Source organism: Nerophis lumbriciformis, linkage group LG23, assembly GCF_033978685.3.
Source record: "Nerophis lumbriciformis linkage group LG23, RoL_Nlum_v2.1, whole genome shotgun sequence".
Taxonomy (NCBI): domain Eukaryota; kingdom Metazoa; phylum Chordata; class Actinopteri; order Syngnathiformes; family Syngnathidae; genus Nerophis; species Nerophis lumbriciformis.
In genome coordinates, this window is record NC_084570.2 from 2,766,550 (window position 1) to 2,790,827 (window position 24,278).

The 24,278-nt window shown below is 40.9% G+C and overlaps 1 protein-coding gene across 2 annotated transcripts in view; it reads left to right on the top strand.

Annotated features, from left to right (window-relative positions):
* prox1a (prospero homeobox 1a) overlaps window positions 1–21,199 on the top strand; it is a 101,528-nt gene extending 80,329 nt beyond the window's left edge. For both annotated transcript variants that reach the window (XM_061985336.1, XM_061985334.1), the window contains exon 7: window positions 20,149–21,199. In XM_061985336.1, the coding sequence (XP_061841320.1) occupies window positions 20,149–20,334 (186 nt within the window). In that variant the 3' untranslated portion in view covers window positions 20,335–21,199. The remainder of the gene's footprint in view (window positions 1–20,148) is intronic.
* Window positions 21,200–24,278: the final 3,079 nt, after the last annotated feature.

Genomic DNA, 24,278 nt, shown 5'->3' on the forward strand with positions numbered 1-24,278 from the left:
AACTTTTCACTTCGGACACCGAAGACGAAGGATTTACGAATGAAGAATAACTTCAGAAAGTGAGCGCTATGTTTATTTTGTGTGTTGTGACATTAACGTTCGAGCAACATTATGTTGCTATTGCTCTGCACTATTTTGAATTTTACTATGTTTGTGATTGCACATTTGCGTACATTTTGGGAGTGAACAGAGTTGTTAGAATGCTGGTTTTTAATATATTATTAAAGTTTGACTGACCTATCTGACTGTTTTTTTGACATTCCCTTTAGCGCAGCGTAGGCGCGGCTTATAGTCCGGGGCGGCTTATTGGTGGACAAAGTTATGAAATATGCCATTCATTGAAGGTGCGGCTAATAATCCGGTGCGCCTTATAGTGCGGAAAATACGGTATGTGGTCCCACGGGAGCGCGGGCAAAGGGATGGAGGGAGGCTTCCTGACAATTTTCTCTCTCAACCAGTTAAAGCAGCACCTTCATAAAATATTTTCATAACTTTTGGGATGATGCATCCACATGCAACGAGTTGAATGCCACCTCTGTCGTGGCCTGAGGGCGTCTGTATCGCTATCACTGGCACCTAGCAACTTTGAGGAGGGTGGCAGGAACTCTGCGACGAAAACTAATCCGAAGTACATATAACGGATATTACAGAAGCGGACATCATTGGTAAAAAGTTCCTAACTTTTCCTCCTATCTCTCTTCCTAAGTGATTTCCTAAGAAGAGTCCATTCAAATTCATGACGTGTTCTTAAACGGCCAAATTGTTCCCACCTGCTGTTCTTAAGCTGCTGAATGCCAAATGGTTAGCGCGTGCGTGTATATCATAATTTGCATATAAACACGCCCTTATTTCCCTTACATGCATATGTAAACACCCTTAATTCCGTCATGTGCATAGGTAAACGTCCTTAATTCCCCATATAAGGGCACAATTCCGAACATCAAACACACGGAGAAAACACAGACAGATTACAGAAGAGAAATTCGTATTATCCCGCGGGGGGGAATACATAATGTCAAAATTTAAGTTAAGAAAGGGGGGACTGCTCTCGGTCGCCTAAAGCGTTCAAATAAATATTCGTCACTTCGGGCAAATAGGTCTACATGGTCGTGAAATATGCGCTCCCTCCCCAGGGCAGGATCCGCGGCATCTTGCAGTAGCAGCAAAAGCATTGCCATTGTGTGAGTCGAGTTGCAACAGGGTGCTACCATGAATTGATTTAAACAAGTTGAAAAACTTATCCGGGTGATACCATTTAGTGGTCTATGGAATACGGAATATGTACTGAACTGTGCAATCTACTAATAAAAGTTTCAATCAATCAATCAATCAAAGTGTGAGAGGCCTGTTAGTCTTTTAAAGAGTCACCAATCACTAAATCAACGGCCCGGTAATTGATGATTGTGTGCTTGTGTGTGTGTGTGTGTGTGTGTGTGTGTGTGTGTGTGTGTGTGTGTGCATGCACATGATATTTTGAAATGTCTATGTATTGCTTATTTTGCTATATGTCTGTCTTATCTATCTATCTATTTATCTATTAAATTAATTTAACATTAGACAATAGAAGTAAGGAAACTTGTCACACTTAAGAACAAATAGTCCCCCCTAAGAGTGCTCTGTAGCAATTGTAGATTTTGTTCTTACCTACGAACATATCCCAGCTAAGAATACAAAAATCTCCTTAAAGGGGAACATTATCACCAGACCTATGTAAGCGTCAATATATACCTTGATGTTGCAGAAAAAAAGACCATATATTTTTTTAACCGATTTCCGAACTCTAAATGGGTGAATTTTGGCGAATTAAACGCCTTTCTAATATTCGCTCTCGGAACAATGACGTCACAACGTGACGTCACATCGGGAAGCAATCTGCCATTTTCTCAAACGCCGAGTCAAATCAGCTCTGTTATTTTCCGTTTTTTCGACTGTTTTCCGTACCTTGGAGACATCATGCCTCGTCGGTGTGTTGTCGGAGGGTGTAACAACACGAACAGGGACGGATTCAAGTTGCACCAGTGGCCCAAAGATGCGAAAGTGGCAAGAAATTGGACGTTTGTTCCGCACACTTTACCGACGAAAGCTATGCTACGACAGAGATGGCAAGAATGTGTGGATATCCTGCGACACTCAAAGCAGATGCATTTCTAACAATAAAGTCAAAGAAATCTGCCGCCAGACCCCCATTGAATCTGCCGGAGTGTGTGAGCAATTCAGGGACAAAGGGCCTCGCTAGCACGGCAAGCAATGGCGGCAGTTTGTTCCCGCAGACGAGCGAGCTAAACCCCCCTGGATGTCTTGGCTCACACCGTCCCTTATGCCACCGAAGATGATCAAGAGAAGAATATCGACCCTAGCTTCCCTGGCCTGCTGACATCAACTCCAAAACTGGACGGATCAGCTTTCAGGAAAAGATAGCGGATGAGGGTATGTCTACAGAATATATTAATTGATGAAAACTGGGCTGTCTGCACTCTCAAAGTGCATGTTGTTACCAAATGTATTTCATATGCTGTAAACCTAGTTCATAGTTGTTAGTTTCCTTTAATGCCAAACAAACACATACCAATCGTTGGTTAGAAGGCGATCGCCGAATTCGTCCTCGCTTTCTCCCGTGTCGCTGGCTGTCGTGTCGTTTTCGCTTGCATACGTTTCAAACCGATATGGCTCAATAGCTTCAGTTTCTTCTTCAATTTCGTTTTCGTTACCTGCCTCCACACTACAACCATCCGTTTCAATACATGCGTAATCTGTTGAATCGCTTAAGCCGCTGAAATCCGAGTCTGAATCCGAGCTAATGTCGCTATAGCTTGCTGTTCTATGCGCCATGTTTGTTTGCGTTGGCATCACTATGTGACGTCACAGGAAAATGGACGGGTGTATATAACGATGGTTAAAATCAGGCACTTTGAAGCTTTTTTTAGGGATATTGCGTGATGGGTATCATTTTGAAAAAAACTTCGAAAAATAAAATAAGCCACCGGGAACTGATTTTTAATGGTTTTAACCCTTCTGAAATTGTGATAATATTCCCCTTTAAGTCATACATGTCAACGAGATTTTGTTTGAGCTTTGTCTAGCGCAGTGGTTCTTAACCTGGGTTCGATGGAAGCCTAGGGGTTCGGTGAGTCGGGTTCAGGGGTTCGGCGCAGGTCAAGACACACCCGACTCATCGTGTAAATAAAAACTTCTCCCTATCGCCGTATTACGGATAGGGGAACAGCTGACTGATTTGCAGGTGTGTAATTTGTTGTGAGTTTATGCACTGTGTTGGTTTTGTTGTTTGAACAAGGTGATGTTCATGCACGCTTCATTATGTGCACCAGCAATAAAACATGGTAACACTTTAGTATGGGGAACATATTCACCATTAATTAGTTGCTTTTTAACATGCAAATTAGTAACATATTGGCTCTTAACTAGTCATTATTAAGTACTTATTAATGCCTTATTCGGCATGGCCTTATTATAACCCTTTAACCCTGGCCCTAACCCTCTAACCCTAACCAAATAACTCTAAATTAAGTCTTTGTTACTTAGAATATGTCATACTAGTCCATAGCCTGGTCACCTCTCGCCTGGACTACTGCAACTCTCTCCTGTTTGGTCTCCCTCACAAGTCACTTCACAAACGTCAGCTTCTCCAGAACTCTGCAGCCCGGATAATCACCAGAACCCCTTCAATCCAGCACATCACCCCTGTTCTGCAGCAACTCCACTGGCTACCCATCAAACATCGCATCCACTTTACAATAATTCTCCTCACTTTCAAAGCCATCCATAACCTCTCTCCGTCATATCTCTCTGACCTGATCCATGTCGCCACACCCTCACGTTCCCTAAGATCCTCTTCATCCATCCATCTCACTGTCCCTTTATTTAAACTGTCCACCATGGGTGCCCGAGCTTTCAGCCGCTCTGCCCCACATCTTTGGAACTCTTTACCACCAGACCTTCGCAACTTAGATTCAATATCCCTCTTCAAATCAAGACTCAAAACACACCTATTCCTGACTGCTTATTAAAGGGGAACATTATCACCAGACCTATGTAAGCGTCAATATATACCTTGATGTTTGCAGAAAAAAGACCATAACTAAATGGGTGAATTTTGGCGAATTAAGCGCCTTTCTAATATTCGCTCTCGGAGCGATGACGTCACAACGTGACGTCACATCAGGAAGCAATCCGCCATTTTCTCAAACACCGGGTCAAATCAGCTCTGTTATTTTCCGTTTTTTCGACTGTTTTCTGAACCTTGGAGACATCATGCCTCGTCGGTGTGTTGTCGGAGGGTGTAACAACACGAACAGGGACGGATTCAATTTGCACCAGTGGCCCAAAGATGCGAAAGTGGCAAGAAATTGGACGTTTGTTCCGCACACTTTACCGACGAAAGCTATGCTACGACAGAGATGGCAAGAATGTGTGGATATCCTGCGACACTCAAAGCAGATGCATTTCCAACGATAAAGTCAAAGAAATCTGCCGCCAGACCCCCATTGAATCTGCCGGAGTGTATGAGCAATTCAGGGACAAAGGACCTCGCTAGCACGGCAAGCAATGGCGGCAGTTTGTTCCCGCAGACGAGCGAGCTAAACCCCCTGGATGTCTTGGCTCACACCGTCCCTTATGCCACCGAAGATGATCAAGAGAAGAATATCGACCCTAGCTTCTCTGGCCTGCTGACATCAACTCCAAAACTGGACAGATCAGCTTTCAGGAAAAGATAGCGGATGAGGGTATGTCTACAGAATATATTAATTGATGAAAACTGGGCTGTCTGCACTCTCAAAGTGCATGTTGTTACCAAATGTATTTCATATGCTGTAAACCTAGTTCATAGTTGTTAGTTTCCTTTAATGCCAAACAAACACATACCAATCGTTGGTTAGAAGGCGATCGCCGAATTCGTCCTCGCTTTCTCCCGTGTCGCTGGCTGTCGTGTCGTTTTCGCTTGCATACGGTTCAAACCGATATGGCTCAATAGCTTCAGTTTCTTCTTCAATTTCGTTTTCGTTACCTGCCTCCACACTACAACCATCCGTTTCAATACATGCGTAATCTGTTGAATCGCTTAAGCCGCTGAAATCCGAGTCTGAATCCGAGCTAATGTCGCTATACCTTGCTGTTCTATCCGCCATGTTTGTTTGTGTTGGCATCACTATGTGACGTCACAGGAAAATGGACGGGTGTATATAACGATGGTTAAAATCAGGCACTTTGAAGCTTTTTTTAGGGATATTGCGTGATGGGTAACATTTTGAAAAAAACTTCGAAAAATAAAATAAGCCACCGGGAACTGATTTTTAATGGTTTTAACCCTTCTGAAATTGTGATAATGTTCCCCTTTAAGTCATACATGTCAACGAGATTTTGTTTGAGCTTTGTCTAGCGCAGTGGTTCTTAACCTGGGTTCGATGGAAGCCTAGGGGTTCGGTGAGTCGTGTTCAGGGGTTCGGCGCAGGTCAAGACACACCCGACTCATCGTGTAAATAAAAACTTCTCCCTATCGCCGTATTACGGATAGGGGAACAGCTGACTGATTTGCAGGTGTGTAATTTGTTGTGAGTTTATGCACTGTGTTGGTTTTGTTGTTTGAACAAGGTGATGTTCATGCACGCTTCATTATGTGCACCAGCAATAAAACATGGTAACACTTTAGTATGGGGAACATATTCACCATTAATTAGTTGCTTTTTAACATGCAAATTAGTAACATATTGGCTCTTAACTAGTCATTATTAAGTACTTATTAATGCCTTATTCGGCATGGCCTTATTATAACCCTTTAACCCTGGCCCTAACCCTCTAACCCTAACCAAATAACTCTAAATTAAGTCTTTGTTACTTAGAATATGTCATACTAGTCCATAGCCTGGTCACCTCTCGCCTGGACTACTGCAACTCTCTCCTGTTTGGTCTCCCTCACAAGTCACTTCACAAACGTCAGCTTCTCCAGAACTCTGCAGCCCGGATAATCACCAGAACCCCTTCAATCCAGCACATCACCCCTGTTCTGCAGCAACTCCACTGGCTACCCATCAAACATCGCATCCACTTTACAATAATTCTCCTCACTTTCAAAGCCATCCATAACCTCTCTCCGTCATATCTCTCTGACCTGATCCATGTCGCCACACCCTCACGTTCCCTAAGATCCTCTTCATCCATCCATCTCACTGTCCCTTTATTTAAACTGTCCACCATGGGTGCCCGAGCTTTCAGCCGCTCTGCCCCACATCTTTGGAACTCTTTACCACCAGACCTTCGCAACTTAGATTCAATATCCCTCTTCAAATCAAGACTCAAAACACACCTATTCCTGACTGCTTATTAAAGGGGAACATTATCACCAGACCTATGTAAGCGTCAATATATACCTTGATGTTTGCAGAAAAAAGACCATATATTTTTTTAACCGATTTCCGAACTCTAAATGGGTGAATTTTGGCGAATTAAGCGCCTTTCTAATATTCGCTCTCGGAGCGATGACGTCACAACGTGACGTCACATCAGGAAGCAATCCGCCATTTTCTCAAACACCGGGTCAAATCAGCTCTGTTATTTTCCGTTTTTTCGACTGCTTTCCGTACCTTGGAGACATCATGCCTCGTCGGTGTGTTGTCGGAAAGGGTGTAACAACACGAACAGGGACGGATTCAATTTGCACCAGTGGCCCAAAGATGCGAAAGTGGCAAGAAATTGGACGTTTGTTCCGCACACTTCACCGACGAAAGCTATGCTACGACAGAGATGGCAAGAATGTGTGGATATCCTGCGACACTCAAAGCAGATGCATTTCCAACGATAAAGTCAAAGAAATCTGCCGCCAGACCCCCATTGAATCTGCCGGAGTGTGTGAGCAATTCAGGGACAAAGGACCTCGGTAGCACGGCAAGCAATGGCGGCAGTTTGTTCCCGCAGACGAGCGAGCTATCGACCCTAGCTTCCTTGGCCTGCTGACATCAACTCCAAAACTGGACGGATCAGCTTTCAGGAAAAGATAGCGGATGAGGGTATGTCTACAGAATATATTAATTGATGAAAATTGGGCTGTCTGCACTCTCAAAGTGCATGTTGTTGCCAAATGTATTTCATATGCTGTAAACCTAGTTCATAGTTGTTAGTTTCCTTTAATGCCAAACAAACACATACCAATCGTTGGTTAGAAGGCGATCGCCGAATTCGTCCTCGCTTTCTCTCGTGTCGCTGGCTGTCATGTCGTTTATCAGTTTCGCTTGCATACGGTTCAAACCGATATGGCTCAATAGCTTCAGTTTCTTCTTCAATTTCGCTTTCGCTACCTGCCTCCACACTACAACCATCCGTTTCAATACATGCGTAATCTGTTGAATCGCTTAAGCCGCTGAAATCCGAGTCTGAATCCGAGCTAATGTCGCTATAGCTTGCAGTTCTTTCCGCCATGTTTGTTTGTGTTGGCTTCACTATGAAAATGGACGGGTGGTTAAAATCAGGCACTTTGAAGCTTTTTTTAGGGATATTGCGTGATGGGTAAAATTTTGAAAAAAAACTTCGAAAAATATAGTAAGCCACTGGGAACTGATTTTTAATGGTTTTAACAATTCTGAAATTGTGATAATGTTCCCCTTTAATTGTAATCATCTTTTCTTTTCTCTTTGTTGTTGTTGTTGTTGGTTTTTTTATCCAATTTGATTTTATTGTTGTGATTTTGTACGGTGTCCTTGAGTGCAGAGAAAGGCGCCTTATAAATAAAATGTATTACTATTATTATTATTATTATGTTCCCCTAGTGTCCAAAAAACTCTAAATTAAGTCTTTGTTACTTAGAATATGTTCCCCATACTAAAGGGTTACCAAAAACATATAACTTTGTCTTGAATTTGAAAAAGAAAAAAACATTGTATTTTTCACTAAAGAAGGGTTCAGTGAATGCGCATATGAAACTGGTGGGGTTCGGTACCTCCAACAAGGTTAAGAACCACTGGTCTAGCGGCATAGAAACTGCATTGAAGTGCAGATTGACCATAGTCTACAGTTTAGCATTGTCAAGAAGATTGCAATTACTGTGTACTGTACTATATATATATATATATATATATATCAGTGACGTGCGGTGAGGTTGATGGCTGGTGAGGCACTGACTTCATCACAGTCAGATTTACAAACATATGAACCCTACAGAGTATCTTATTCACCATTTGATTGGCAGCAGTTAACGGGTTATGTTTAAAAGCTCATACCAGCATTCTTCCCTGCTTGGCACTCAGCATCAAGGCTTGGAATTGGGGGTTAAATCACCAAAAAATTATTCCCAGGCACGGCGCCGCTGCTGCCCACTGCTCCCCTCACCTCCCAGGGGGTGATCAAGGGACAAATTTCATTACACCTAGTGTGTGTGTGACAATCATTGGTACTTTAACTTAACTTTTACTTTACACATACAAACTGTAGCACACAAAAAAGTACATTTAATAAAAAAAACGTTATTATGGTCTTACCTTTACTTAGAAATGAAGTCCACAACTAAAGCCCTCACTTCAACTTTCCACGTGCAGGATTGAATCTATTTAAAAAAGTGTAACCGAGGGTTTATAAATGTCGCCTATACTGTATGAAACTACAAAATAACAAACACGGAGGCTCCAGTTTACACGAGGACCACTTTATTTACCTTCTTTCAAAAACCTCCGCTCCACTCCAACGTGTCGTCACTTCCGCTCTTAGCGCCTTCAAAATAAGAGCTCAAGGCATATACTGTATAACAGCGCATAACAGGAACTTAACATCACAAAGAGGAAAGCCCATAAAAATAGGTTACAAAAGTTATTTAATAAGAAGCCAAAAAGTGCAAAAACAATAATGTTCGTGTTGGAGGAGTTGTGAATTAGATACACCTGCAGTCTGCAGGTGTACCTAATGTTGTGGCCCTGCAGTCATTCACAACTCCTCCAACACGAACATTTTTGTTTTTGCACTTTTTGGCTTCTTATAAAATAACTTTTTTAAATAGATTCAATCTTGCACGTGGAAAGTTTAAGTGTGGGCTTTAGTTGATATAACAATTCTACGGCGGGGGTGCAGGAGGCGGGATTACTGGAGCCTCAGCCAGTGCGTCTTTTGCAGCCGTTTTATGATCGCTCAGCACAGGAAATACGTTACACACATACAGTTGTTGACAAAATACACTGTACATTATATACCTCAGCTAACTAAACTATGGAAATGTATAATATAGTTCACATAGCAATACAGTCTCACTGCACAGCAGGCCAGCAGTTAGCCGAGTCCGCAATCCATGTTGAGGCACTGAGTGACGTGCCTCAACTGGCTGCTGTTCACCGCACCGTCTCTTCTCAGTATTTGAACGGCAAATGTGAAAATTCAGCGATTTTGAATACAAATAATCTAAAACTGGTGAAGTTAAATGGAAAATAACTTTATAGTATAATCACTGAATACATATAACAATTTAATTTTTTTTTTTTTCTTTTTACTTTTTTTTTCTTTCCCGCCTCACCTGCCTCTAGTGACTGCACGTCACTGATATATATATATATATATATATATATATATATATATATATATATATATATATATATATATATATATATATATATATATGTATGTGTGGGAAAAAAATCACAAGACTATTTCATCTCTACAGGCCTGTTTCATGAGGGGGGGTACCCTCAATCGTCAGGAGATTTTAATGGGAGCATTCGCATACCATGGTTTATATAGGGCACAGAGTGGGTGGGTACAGGCTGGCCTAGGGGCGTGGTGATTGGCTCATGTGTTACCTAGGAGGTGTTTCCGTCTATGGCGGCATGTTGTTACAATTTCGCTGCGCTTGTTGAGGGATGACAGGTCTGGACGGTAAATAATAAACAGTTTCTCTTTCAAGCATAGGTTGCATCTTTTATTACCACTATTGTAAGGTGTGCTGGATGCAAGAATTTGCCATGTTATTGAATATTCAACATTATTGTCTTTGAGGTCCCAAATGTGTTTGCTGAGTTCTGTGGTATTTCGCAGGTTTTTGTTCCTGAAAGAAGCCTTGTGATTGTTCCATCTGGTTTTGAATTCTCCCTCGGTTAATCCTACATATGTGTCGGATGTGTTAATGTCCTTGCGTATTACCTTAGATTGGTAGACAACTGATGTTTGTAAGCATCCCCCGTTGAGAGGGCAATCAGGTTTCTTTCGACAATTACATCCTTTGTTGGTTTTGGAGTCGCTCTGTCTGAGGGCCGACGGCTCATTTGCAATTGTATATATTGCAAATATATATATATATATATATATATTGTGATTGCGAATCAGTCAGATGTCTGATGGGTGTTACGTTGATGTTGCAGCAATGCAATGTCCAGATCACAATTATTGAGGTGGTAAAGAGTGAGGTAATAAGATGGTCCGGGGCAGCAAAGGGGAAGGCTGTTCATTTAGCAGACATTCTGGTGGTCCTGGCGCGAATAGATCTATACCTCCTTCCAGAGGGTAGCAGGTTGAAGAGGCCATGTGCTGGGTGTTATCTGTCCTTCAGGATGTTGTGTACTCGCTTTAGGCAGTGAGTTGCTGCAGCCTTCTTCCGCCATCGCAGCCGTTGTGGTAGTTCTTAAATCTACCGTCTTCCGCCTGCTCCACCGTTGAGGTATTCACCGTATCCCTGGCTAGGGGGCAGTCAGGTACTAGGCCTTTGCCAATGGCCACCTGGGGTAACAGTAGTAAAGGGGTTAACCTCCTAGTGACCCAAGACTACATAGAGGATCCTCCCCTGCCGGATGCACTTTAACGTCACGCCCAGGACACACCACAAATGTAGGTATCAATCTGATACCAAGTAGTTACAGGATCATACATTGGTCATATTCAAAATGTGTCCAGCCAGGGACATATTTCCTGAGTTTATAAACATAATATACATTTTAAAAAAAACTAAAAATGTTGATGTAATCATAGTAGTATTGACTAGATACGCTTTTGTACTTGGTATCATTACAGTGGATGTTAGGTGTAGATCCACCAATGGCGTTTGTTTACATTTTGACGCCGGTGAGCTACGGTGTGTAGTGAAGCATGTTTAGCTATTCCTCGTCTTGCAGGGATGATACTTGTAAGAAATGTACTTTATTTGTCGCCATGGAGGCGAGGATTAGTGATTTAGAAGTAGCTAAAACACTGCCGACTGGGGCTGGACTTTAGGCGGGCGGGGGGACCGGTTCTTTTTAGAGGAGGTATAGTACCGAATATGATTCATTAGTATCGCGGTACTATACTGTGGAAGTGGCTTCCTAGCGGGTTCCGCTGATCACACACATTCACAGGAGTCTGACGTTCAGAGTTGAACAAGGTTTTATTCACCATCAATGTTTACGCTATTCGACTTTTCAGTCCGTGTCCTTCCTCTCCAAACTCTCCAAGCCCTCGTCCTCCTGCTGTTCTCGATCGCTACTGGTAAATACAACTCGTACCACCTGGGAAATCTAATCACCTGTTCAGCTGTGTCTCGCCGTCGGCAGTTCCACGCCCCTGTCTGATGGTGCTCTGTCCTCAGCACCATGGACAGAGGCGGTGACCTCCGCTCCTGCAGGCAGCACTGGCCACACCTCCCTCCACATACACCTTTACCCGGACAACCCTAGCAAAAATATTAAACATATTTGTTAAACAAAACTGTTGCCTTGTTTTCAATGAATACTTAGGCCTACTATGCTACTGTATTTTAATATTGGTCATTTTGGTGGTACTTTCAGAGCCAGGTGTTTTCTGAGGTGGTACTTGGTGGAAAAAAAGTTTGGGAACCACTGGTCTACCCGTTTCCTGGGACCGTCCAGTTGCATTTACATGTGTTATAATTGTTTTAGGCCTGACTCTCAAGTTGGTACATTTCTTTTTTTTGTTGTATTATTATTCTTAATGGGGCACTCCTGTGATTACTGGCTCAAGTTCTTGTCCAACCACATAATTCATTTGGATTTTGTGCATATGTGTGTCCCGGTGTGTGTCTGTGGCAAGACAGTGACAGAGGGTCTCATTGAAACAACGGTGGTCTCCCGGGGCCTGCTAAAAAGAGAGAGAGAGTCTGGATGTAGTGAACGAGGGGCTGGGGAATCATTGTGTGTGTGTGTGTGTGTGTGTGTGTGTGTGTGTGTGTGTGTGTGTGTGTGTGTGTGTGTGTGTGTGTGTGTGTGTGTGTGTGTGTGTGCAATACATCCGTTCCGGTGGCGTCTAACCTTGGCACGTCCTGCCATGTGTGACAGGGTTACACAGTTTGCTAGAGTGTGTAGGAGCGTGCACCTTGTCTGGGGGAGTCAGCATGTGTGTGCGTGTGTGTGTGTGTGTGTGTGTGTGTGTGTGTGTGTGTGTGTGTGTGTGCATGTAACACAAAAATATGGAGAATAGGGGGAGCGGTTGGTCACACTGTTTAGTGTCTTTGTATGTTCTTGCCCCCGGGAGAAGAGGTACTGTAAGGGGGGGGGGGAATGTGTGTGTGTGTGTGTGTGTGTGTGTGTGTGTGTGTGTGTGTAAACCCATGACATGTAGAGTGAGGGCAGCGCAGGGCCGCACCTTGCTAAATTGGGGCCCTGAGCAGAATTTTATTTTGAAAAGCCCCTTCCATTGCAAAATGTGTTCATACTACTTTATTTATGTAAAATGATTGTTATATATATATATATATATATATATATATATATATGTATGTGTGGGAAAAAAATCACAAGACTATTTCATCTCTACAGGCCTGTTTCATGAGGGGGGGTACCCTCAATCGTCAGGAGATTTTAATGGGAGCATTCGCATACCATGGTTTATATAGGGCACAGAGTGGGTGGGTACAGGCTGGCCTAGGGGCGTGGTGATTGGCTCATGTGTTACCTAGGAGGTGTTTCCGTCTATGGCGGCATGTTGTTACAATTTCGCTGCGCTTGTTGAGGGATGACAGGTCTGGACGGTAAATAATAAACAGTTTCTCTTTCAAGCATAGGTTGCATCTTTTATTACCACTATTGTAAGGTGTGCTGGATGCAAGAATTTGCCATGTTATTGAATATTCAACATTATTGTCTTTGAGGTCCCAAATGTGTTTGCTGAGTTCTGTGGTATTTCGCAGGTTTTTGTTCCTGAAAGAAGCCTTGTGATTGTTCCATCTGGTTTTGAATTCTCCCTCGGTTAATCCTACATATGTGTCGGATGTGTTAATGTCCTTGCGTATTACCTTAGATTGGTAGACAACTGATGTTTGTAAGCATCCCCCGTTGAGAGGGCAATCAGGTTTCTTTCGACAATTACATCCTTTGTTGGTTTTGGAGTCGCTCTGTCTGATGGCCGACGGCTCATTTGCAATTGTTTTGTTGTGGTTTGAGATGATTTGTCGTATATTGTTCATGCAGCTGTAGCTCACCCACTCTGTGCCCTATATAAACCATGGTATGCGAATGCTCCCATTAAAATCTCCTGACGATTGAGGGTACCCCCCCTCATGAAACAGGCCTGTAGAGATGAAATAGTCTTGTGATTTTTTTCCCACACATACATATATTGCGCTCTACTACGGCATCGAGCACTATTTTTTGGATAACCTTATTAAGACATATATATATATATATATATATATATGTATATATATATATATATATATATATATATATAATAATAATATAAATGATTGTTAGACATATCCGTCTGTCCGTTTTCTATTGCTTGTCCCTTTTGGGGTCGCGGGGGGTATTGGAGCCTATCTCAGCTGCATTCGGGCGGAAGGCGGGGTACACCCTGGACAAGTCGCCACCTCATCGCAGGGCCAACACAGATAGACAGACAACATTCACACTCACATTCACACACTCGGGCCAATTTAGTGTTGCCAATCAACCTATCCCCAGTTAAACACACTTAATTTTAATTTGATACATGTTTTTGTACCAAACATAAACGTGAAATAAATTGTTCAATATTTATATATCTCACGGATTCATCTTTGACCAGGATTCGATCCCAGTAGGACTGTTTACCAGCCCGGCACTACTACTAAATTTGCTGTTATAATAATTGTATCGGTGACGGAGCAGGAAGGGGCCAGGAATACATTTGTGGTAATATTTCCTCGCGCTGTAATTTATTCATTTACATTTTATTTGTATAAAATCAAGCACTTAGGCGTGGAGACTGTTTCTACAAACATTTGTGAAAGAATGGGCCGCTCTCAGTGATTTCCAGCGTGGAACTGTCACAGGATGCCACCTGTGCAACAAATCCAGTCGTGAAATTTCCTCGCTCCTAAATACTCCAAAGTCAACTGTCGGCTTTATTATAAGAAAATGGAAAAGTTTGGGAACAACAGAAACTCAGACGAAGTGGTAGACCACGTAAACTGACAGAGAAGGGTCAGCGGACGCTGAAGCGCATAGTGCATACTTGCCAACCCTCCCGGATTTTCCGGGAGACTCCCGAAATTCAGCGCCTCTCCCGAAAACATCCCGGGACAAATATTCTCCCGAAAATCTCCCGCTTTTCAGCCGGAGCTGGAAGCCACGCCCCCTCCAGCTCCATGCGGACCTGAGTGAGGACAGCCTTTTTTCATGACGGGAGGACAACAGGGTGACAAGAACTAAATCATCCAGACTAGAGATAAATTGTATTATTATAATTATCTTACCTAAAAAAAAATATATTTATTAATTTTTTTTTAAAAAATACATTTTTACTATATTTTGCTAAAAACATCAAAATGTATTGTATTTTTCTTTGTATTTTTTCCAGACTCATTACATCCAGCCATAGAATTATACATTAAAATAAACATATTTGAAATAATTGATTTTAAATTTTCATAATAATTCATTTAAAATGACCATATTTAATTATTAAAATAATTGCTTGTTTATCAACAACTTTAGCATTTTATTCATTACATTTTGAAACTCTCAGAAGCCAAGTTATGTTATATTCCTTAATATTTATTTATGCAAGTTTGAAGTATCAATTATCCAAACACAGTTTTGTTTGCATATTTTCAGGATGTAGATATCATATATATATATATATATATATATATATATATATATATTTATATATATCTATATATATTTATATATATATCTCCCAGCTCGCTAGCCTCAATCTGAACCTTGGTATTTACCGTGATGACGGACTGGCAGTGTGTCGCGCCTCGCCAAGGAGCAGCGAGAATACCAAGAAGGGCATATGCCAAATTTTCAAAGAGAACGGCCTACGGATCACGATTGAAGCCAACAAGCAAACCGTCAACTTCCTTGACGTCACTTTCAACCTGAGAAATAACAGCTACCAACCATTCACGAAACCCAACACAACACTCCAATACGTGCACCATGACAGCAACCACCCACCCACCACCACGAAAAGAATACCTACCGGAATCAATAAAAGGCTATCGATGCTGTCATCTAGCAAAGCTGAATTTGACCAAGCAACCCCCCCGTACCAAAAAGCCCTTGATGAAAGCGGATACAATTTCACCCTCACCTATGAACCCACGCCAGGAAACCAGCCAAAAAAGAACAGAAAACGAAACGGCATCATCTGGTACAACCCCCCATACAGCAAAAACGTCTCAACGAACATTGGACACAAATTCCTCAACCTGATTGACAAACACTTTCCCAAAGACAACAACCTAAGAAAAGTATTCAACAAGAACAACATCAAATTGAGCTACAGCTGCATGAACAATATACGACAAATCATCTCAAACCACAACAAAACAATTGCAAATGAGCCGTCGACCCCCAGTCAGAACGACTCCAAAACCAACAAAGCATGTAACTGTCGAAAGAAACCTGATTGCCCCCTCAACGGGGGATGCTTACAAACATCAGTTGTCTACCAATCTAAGGTAATACGCAAGGACATTAACACATCCGACACATATGTAGGATTAACCGAGGGTGAATTCAAAACCAGATGGAACAACCACAAGGCTTCTTTCAGGAACAAAAACCTGCGAAATACCACAGAACTCAGCAAACACATTTGGGACCTCAAAGACAATAATGTTGAATATTCAATAACATGGCAAATTCTTGCATCCTGCACACCTTACAATAGTGGTAATAAAAGATGCAACCTATGCTTGAAAGAGAAACTGTTTATTATCTACCGTCCAGACCTGTCATCCCTCAACAAGCGCAGCGAAATTGTAACAACATGCCGCCATAGACGGAAACACCTCCTAGGTAACACATGAACCAATCACCACGCCCCTAGGCCAGCCTGTACCCACCCACCCTGTGCCCTACATAAACCATGGTATGCGAATGCTCCCATTAAAATCTCCTGACGATTGAGGGTACCCCCCTCATGAAACAGGCCTGTAGAGATGAAATAGTCTTGTGATTTTTTTCCCCACACATACATATATATATATATATATATATATATATATATATATATATATATATGAAATACTTGACTTGGTGAATTCTAGCTGTCAATATACTCCTCCCCTCTTAACCACGCCCCCCAACCACGCCCCGCCCCACCCCCACCCCCGACCACGCCCCCACCCCCCACCTCCCGAAATCGGAGGTCTCAAGGTTGGCAAGTATGGCATAGTGCAAAGAGGTCGTCGACTTTCTGCAGTTGCTACAGAGCTCCAAACTTCATGTGACCTTCCAAATAGCCCACGTACAGTACGCAGAGAGCTTCATGGAATGGGTTTCCATGGCCGAGCAGCTGCCTCTAAGCCAAACATCACCAAGTCCAATGCAAAGCGTGGGATGCAGTGGTGTAAAGCACGTCGCCACTGGACTCTAGAGCAGTGGAGACGCCTTCTCTGGAGTGATGAATCACACTTTTGATTGATTGATTGATTGATTGAGACTTTTGTAGGTTGCACAGTGAAGTACATATTCCATACAATTGACCACTAAATGGTAACACCCGAATAAGTTTTTCAACTTGTTTAAGTCGGGGTACACTTAAATTGATTCATGATACAGATATATACTATCAGATATATACTATCATCATAATACAGTCATCACACAAGATAATCATCAGAGTATATACATTGAATTATTTACATTATTTACAATCCAGGGTGTGGAGGGGGGGTTAGGTTTGGTTGTTATCATCAGTCATCAACAATTGAGAACAGAGAAATGGATATTGAAACAGTGTCGGTCTGACTTGGTAGGATTTGTACAGCAAGTAGTGGACATAGAGAGAGAGATCAGAAGGCATAAGAAAAAGTATCTACATTTGATTATTTACAATCCGGGGAGGGTGTTAGTTTAGGGTTGAAGTTGCCTGGGAGGTGTACTTTTAGTGCGGTTTTGAAGGAGGATAGAAATGCACTTTCTTTTACACCTGTTGGGAGTGCATTCCACATTGATGTGGCATAGAAGGAGAATGAGTTAAGACCTTTGTTAGATCGGAATCTGGGTTTAACGTGGTTAGTGGAGCCCCCCCTGGTGTTGTGGTTATGGAAGTAGTTTGACATGTACTTCGGTATCAGGGAGGTGTAGCGGATTTTATAGACCAGGCTCAGTGCAAGTTGTTTTACTCTGTCCTCCACCCTGAGCCAGCCCACTTTGGAGAAGTGGGTAGGAGTGAGGTGTGATCTGGGGTGGAGGTCTAGAAGTCATCTGACGAGCTTGTTCTGGGATGTTTGGAGTTTAGATTTGAGGGTTTTGGAGGTGCATTTGGCAATCTGATGGACGAGTCTGGGTTTGGAAGTTGCCAGGAGAATAGTACATTTCAGACTGCATTGTGCCGAGTGTGAAATTTGGTGGAGGAAGAATCATGATGTGGGGTTGTTTTTCAGGAGTTAGTTCCAGTGAAAGGAACTTTGAATGCTCCAGGATACCAAAACATTTTGGACAATTCCATGCTCCCAGTCAACGTTCGGCTTTATTATAAGAAAATGTAAGAGTTTGGGAACAACAGCAACTCAGCCACCAAATGGTAGGCCATGTTAGTAAAGATCACGGGACCCTACCCACAGTGCATATAGTTAGGGCAGTGTGTCATGTGGAAAGCACCTGGAACTCTGTGTGTTTTAAAAGAAACACACTTTTACACAGGCCCGGCTCTAACCAATCTGGTGCCCTAGGCAAGATTTTAGGTGGCGCCCCCCCACATCGGCAGTGAAGTGTATATACTCACAAGAAACCGAATAGCTTTGTCTTTGACCTTTTTTTTTTACTTACAACCAGAGGTGGGTAGTAACGCGCTACATTTACTCCGTTACATCTACTTGAGTAACTTTTGGGATAAATTGTACTTCTAAGAGTAGTTTTACTGCAACATACTTTTACTTTTACTTAAGTATATTTATAGAGAAGGAACGCTACTTTTACTCCGCTACTTTTATCTACATTCAGCTCGCTACTCGCTACTAATTTTTATCGATCTGTTAATGGACGCTTTGTTTGTTTTGGTCTGTCAGACAGACCTTCAAAGTGCCTGCCTTACTGGTGACGTTTCACTTCGTTCCACCAATCAGATGCAGTCACTGGTGACGTTGGACCAATCAAACAGAGCCAGGTGGTCACATGACCTGACTTAAACAAGTTGAAAAACTTATTGGGGTGTTACCATTTAGTGGTCAATTGTACGGAATGTGTACTGTACTGTGCAATCTAATCATAAAAGTTCCAATCAATCAATCAAAAGTGTGAAGGAAAAAATATACTTTTTTTATTTCAACCGTACATCCCGTCAAAAGCCTCAAGACTGACCGCACATGAGGACGTTCCTGTCTTCACAATAAAAGTGCCGCTCCATCGCGCCTGCGCTTTCAAAACAAGAGTCTCCGAAAGCCAGCGCAAACAAGCTAGCAAGCTACGGAGTTTGACGCCAATATATTTCTTGTAAAGTGTATAAAAACGAATATGGAAGCTGGACAAATAAGGTGCCAAAAACCAACCACTTTCATGTGGTATTAGACAGAAAGGAGGAACTTTTCTTCTCCTCCATTTGAAAACGTGGACGTTATCATCACTACTGTCTGATTACAATCAACGCAAGTCATCAGAATCAGGTAATACACCAACTTATATTCTAGTCTGCATGAAAGAAAGGAATCTATATGTTAAACATGCATGTATATTCATTAAAACATCTTTAACATGTAAACAAAAACAGCAAAATAAATACATATATATATATATATATATATATATATATATATATATATATATATATATATATATGTGTGTGTGGGTGTATGTTACTCAGCAGTTACTCAGTACTTGAGTAGTTTTTTCACAACATACTTTTTACTTTTACTCAAGTAAATATTTGGGTGACTACTCCTTACTTTTACTTGAGTAATAAATCTCTAAAGTAACAGTACTCTTACTTGAGTACAATTTCTGGCTACTCTACCCACCTCTGCTTACAACTATACCTAATATATAAAGGGGTGGAAAAGTGACTATTACCTGCAGGGCAAACATTAGCTAACCAGAAGGCAATAACAATGTAAACAAAAAACACCTGCTTAAAAGATCTAATACAAATGTCCCTGAGGAATGTAAGGTGGGAGTACTGTAATTACCTAACGTTACATTATTATTTTCCATAACAATTTAGCCCCGCTCCACAATATTAACCCGACGTTAAAACAGAACTAGCTATTTATTGATTAGCAATTGCCGAATCATGTAACATTAGCTTAATGCTAAAAAGCCAGGTTACTATCACATTCTGTAACAGACAAATAATTTCATGTAGGCTAACGTTACCTACCTGCTACCTCTGTCTTTTCTCGTTTCTCCTCTTCTTTTCTCTTTTTTCTTCCCTGGGCACCTGACAGTTTTGGCCGTTTTGACATCTTGTGTTGATTTTTTGATGTGGTGACGTCCAAAAAGAGTCATGATACGGGAAGGGGGGGGGGGCGTAATGTTGTAACAAATAATATTTCCAATAAATAGGCTTTAATTTGCATTTTAATTAACGTGGGATTATTTTTTGTATTTAGAAATAATAGTACCAATTTTTTTTATTTTTTTTTTCTCCAACATTTGTGGCACTGGCGTGGCGCCCCCTGATGGACGGCGCCCTTAGCATTTGCCTATACGGCCTATGCCACGGGCCGGCCCTGCTTTTACACACAAAGACCCACAAAAAGAACTCCCCCATCATTGTTTACTATATTTTGTTCATGTCTTTCAGGTGCCTGATCGATTTATCGAGGTGTCCCAGGTGACCCTTCGCGAGTTCTTCAACGCCATCGTGGCGGGCAAAGACGCCGACCCGTCGTGGAAGAAGGCGATCTACAAGGTGATCTGCAAACTGGATAGCGAGGTCCCCGACACGTTCAAGTCCCCAAACTGCCTCCAGGAGCTCCTGCACGACTGACAATTAAGGGAACACCTGGCCAGCTAACCCGGATCGTTGCGTGGATCGTGTGAAACTAAAATGTTCATAATGTGTCGTTAGGTGACGCGGAATGAGAAGACGTTTTTTTTCGTTTTTTTTCTGGACTATTCCTCTTGAGAGAGTCGCACTTACAGATGTTCCTCTTCCTCGGACCGCTTTGTCCACGCATGCTCTTCATCCTCTCGCGGACAGTGGGCGGAGCCAACTGGCGAAAAAGAAAATAATATATAAAAGATCTTTTTATTGTTGGTGTTTGTAAGTGTAATGGACATTTATGAGGAAAAAAAAAAAAAAAAAGAGATGTTTCTGTATTATTTTTTTTTGCTTTCCACCTTTGTATAAACGTACATCCTCACGTCATGCACGGTGTGTGTCGTGTTCAGTCTAACCCAGGGGTGTCAAACTCATTTTAGATCGGGGGGCCACATGGAGAAAAATCTACTCCCGAGTGAGCCAGGACTGGTAAAATCACGGCACGATAACTTAAAAATAAAGACAACTTCAGATTGTTTTCTTTGTTTAAAAATACAACAAGCACATTCTGAAAATGTACAAATTATAATGTTGAATGTTTTTTTTTTTTACACTTACATGTTGCGGTTAATAGTATTCTACCTTTATTTGTCGTTATTTATACTTTCTGAATAAATTATGTGATAATGTTCATCGGTCAACGCATTGGTGTTAATTTATAATAATAATAATAGATTTTATTTGTAAAAAAGCACTTTACATTGTGTAAACAACCTCAAAAAAAAAAGAAAAAGATAATAAAAAGTAAATAAAACTAAAAACTAGAACAGACAAATAGCTAAAACTAGTATGCATATATCTAAAAAAAAAGGTTGTTTAGACATTTAAAAACAAATAAAAGGAGTTTAAAATAATTAAATAATATTATAATAATAATAATAGATTTTATTTGTAAAAAAGCACTTTACATTGAGTAAACAACCTCAAAGTGCTAAAGTGTATTAAAAAAAGAAAAAGATAATAAAAAATAAAAAAAAATAAAAACTAGAACAGACAAATAGCTAAAACTAGTATGCATATGTCTAAAAAAAGTTTTTTTTTTTTAAAAAAAAGAGGGTTCTTAAGCCTTTTTTAAAAGCATCCACAGTCTGTGGTGCCCTCAGGTGGTCAGGGAGAGCGTTCCACGGACTGGGAGCGGCGGAGCAGAAAGCCCGGTCTCCCATTGTTCGTAGCTTTGTCCTCGGAGGTTGGAGGAGGTTAGCCTGTCCAGAGCGGAGGTGTCGAGTGGAGAATTTGGGGGGTGAGTAGTTCTTTGAGGTTAAAGGGGGGGCATTTCCATGGAGGCACTGGTGGGTTAGTAGTGAGACTTTTTATGCAATCCTGAGTGGAACAGGAAGCCAGTGAAGGGATTTGAGAGTTGGTGTGATATGGTCGTATTTACGCACTCTCGTCAAAAATAATCTACAATCTATCAAGATAAAAAACTTATATCAAAATCAAATGACAGGATGTTATTTATGTAGTTTGCTGTATTTTTCCTTTATTCATTTTTACATATGTAGCATCATCTACAAAGATACAAAGAATTGCTATCGCGACATCTAGTGGACACATTTAGAACAGCAGTTTTTTTCATTCAAAAATTTCGGCTCTTTTAATACTAAGCAAACTCATCCGGATAAAACTTGTTCGCGGGCCCTGCCTTATATAAAACACAAATTTGGCTTGGCTTTTTTTAATGCTTTCTAAATTGTAAATAAGTACACTGCAAAAACTGAAATCTAAGTAAGATTAAATATCTCAAATAAGGCTGATATTTGCTTATTTTCTGTCTGATAAGATACATTTTATGTTAGAGTCTTTTACTTGTTTTAAGGGTTTTGGTCTTAAATGATCTCAGTAAGATATTACAGCTTGTTGCTGAGATTTGATGACCTATATTGAGTAAAACATGCTTGAAACTAGAATATCAACTGTTGCAAAGCTGTGTCATCAACACTCACAAGTATAAAACTACTTTTTTAAAGTAACAATTTCTTATTTCAAGCATGAAAAAAAAAAATCATGACTTTGACACAATTGTGTCTCATAATTAAAACAGATGACAGCCAAATGGTCTTTGCTGTTTTATTTTCAATGAAACAGTAGAAATTACGTACTCATATAGTAGTACAGTTGGCACAGTACAGTAAACTTACAGTTAATATTTAAACATTTAACATTTCAAACTATTTTGAACAGAAATAGTTCATGCACATTCAGGTAAATTCTTCAAAATTACAATAAAAAAAAGTTATGTATGTATATATGCGCACTAATTGACTGAAAGAGCACGCACTTGGCGCGATGATGTCATGTTATCCATGGAAAAATGCATTTTTAGACAATATGATTTGCCTGAGCGGCTAGGAGACCCCGAGAGTAACACGCGGTTGCCTTGTTGCCTTTCCATTAAGAACAATAAATTAGTTTTTAGTATAAGTTTGCTGGTTTCAAGAAATGTAATGCCTAGTGCATATTATTATGTAATTTACTTAATTTAAGAATATTTTTCAACATATTCAGCAAAAAGGTTTCTTTTTTTTTTCTACCAAGAAAAGTGCACTTGTTATTAGTGAGAATATACTTATTTTAAGGTTTGTTTGGGTTCTTTGAGGTTAGCTAGTTTGACTTGTTTTGGAAAGTCTTGACATGGCAAATCTTCTTGTTCTATTGGCAGATAATTTTGCTTAGTTCAAATAAAATACCCCTCATTTTTGTATATATTTTTTCTTGTTTTTGAACACTGACTTTTTGCAGTGTAGAGAACAATTGAGTGAACCCTCTATTGCGCCCACTATACCCTTTCTAAAATCAGCGCCAACAATACTCCATTTATGTGCCGTGACCTGAAAATTAACCTAATATGAGTGATATTATAATAAGCGCCAACGCGGACGGCTTATTTTTTTTGAAGCATTGCTAGCAGCGAGCTAATGCCGGCTTTTGCTCCTATTCTTGACACACCGAGCTTCGGCTTTGTCTTGAGTTGGCGAATATACAGATTTGAACAATTAGTGATTCACTGAAATATATTTATTAATTGTGGTTCTTACAAAAAATATATCTTATAAAATATAAAAGCTAAAATGTCTCTTAAAGCTCTGCCCCTTTAATTAGTGAATACTAAATAATTTAACTTTAGCCTACTACTACAACCATATTATTTACCAGCAACATGAAGTGAAACAGAGGCAGAGGTGTCCTGCCACAGTCAGTCAACCTCCTCCTCCTCCTCCTGCTGCTGCTGAACAGGTCGCACCTGTGGTCCGGACTGTAGGCCCACCTCCTCTCCAAGTCGAGCCCTTTTCGGCCGTTGAAAATATTTTTCTATACTCATCTGTGTGAAGGAGTGAACATCCAACATTAGAATATATTACTAACGAGCAGAAGCGCTCTACGTACAGCAGCTCAACACATGCAGGGTTCAACGTTAAGGTTTTTTTCTACTTGCCCGACTTCTCAAATCTACTTTCACCAATATTTTAACTTCTCCTGCCTAGGTTTTTTTTTTCTGGCTGTGTAGTGCTCATGGCTTATATCTTACTAAAATTCTTCCCGTTGAAATTCTCGATTAAATTTCATGCATCTCTCACTTTTTGATTGATCGATTGATACTTTTATTAGTAGATTGCACAGTTCAGTACATATTCCGTACAATTGACCACTAAATGGTAACACCCGAATTAGTTTTTCAACTTGTTTAAGTCGGGGTCCACGTAAATCAATTCATGGTGCCTGATGGTAGAAAGATGTGGTCGTATGTTTGACACCCCTGGTCTAACCCCACCCTGGTTTAATCTGACGCTAATAGATATGTGCTTGGTTATAAACTATTTATTTGTTTTCTTCTTTTGTGGTTTCGCACCTTCATTTATTTCATTTTCTTTTCCCTGCATGGACATTTTGGA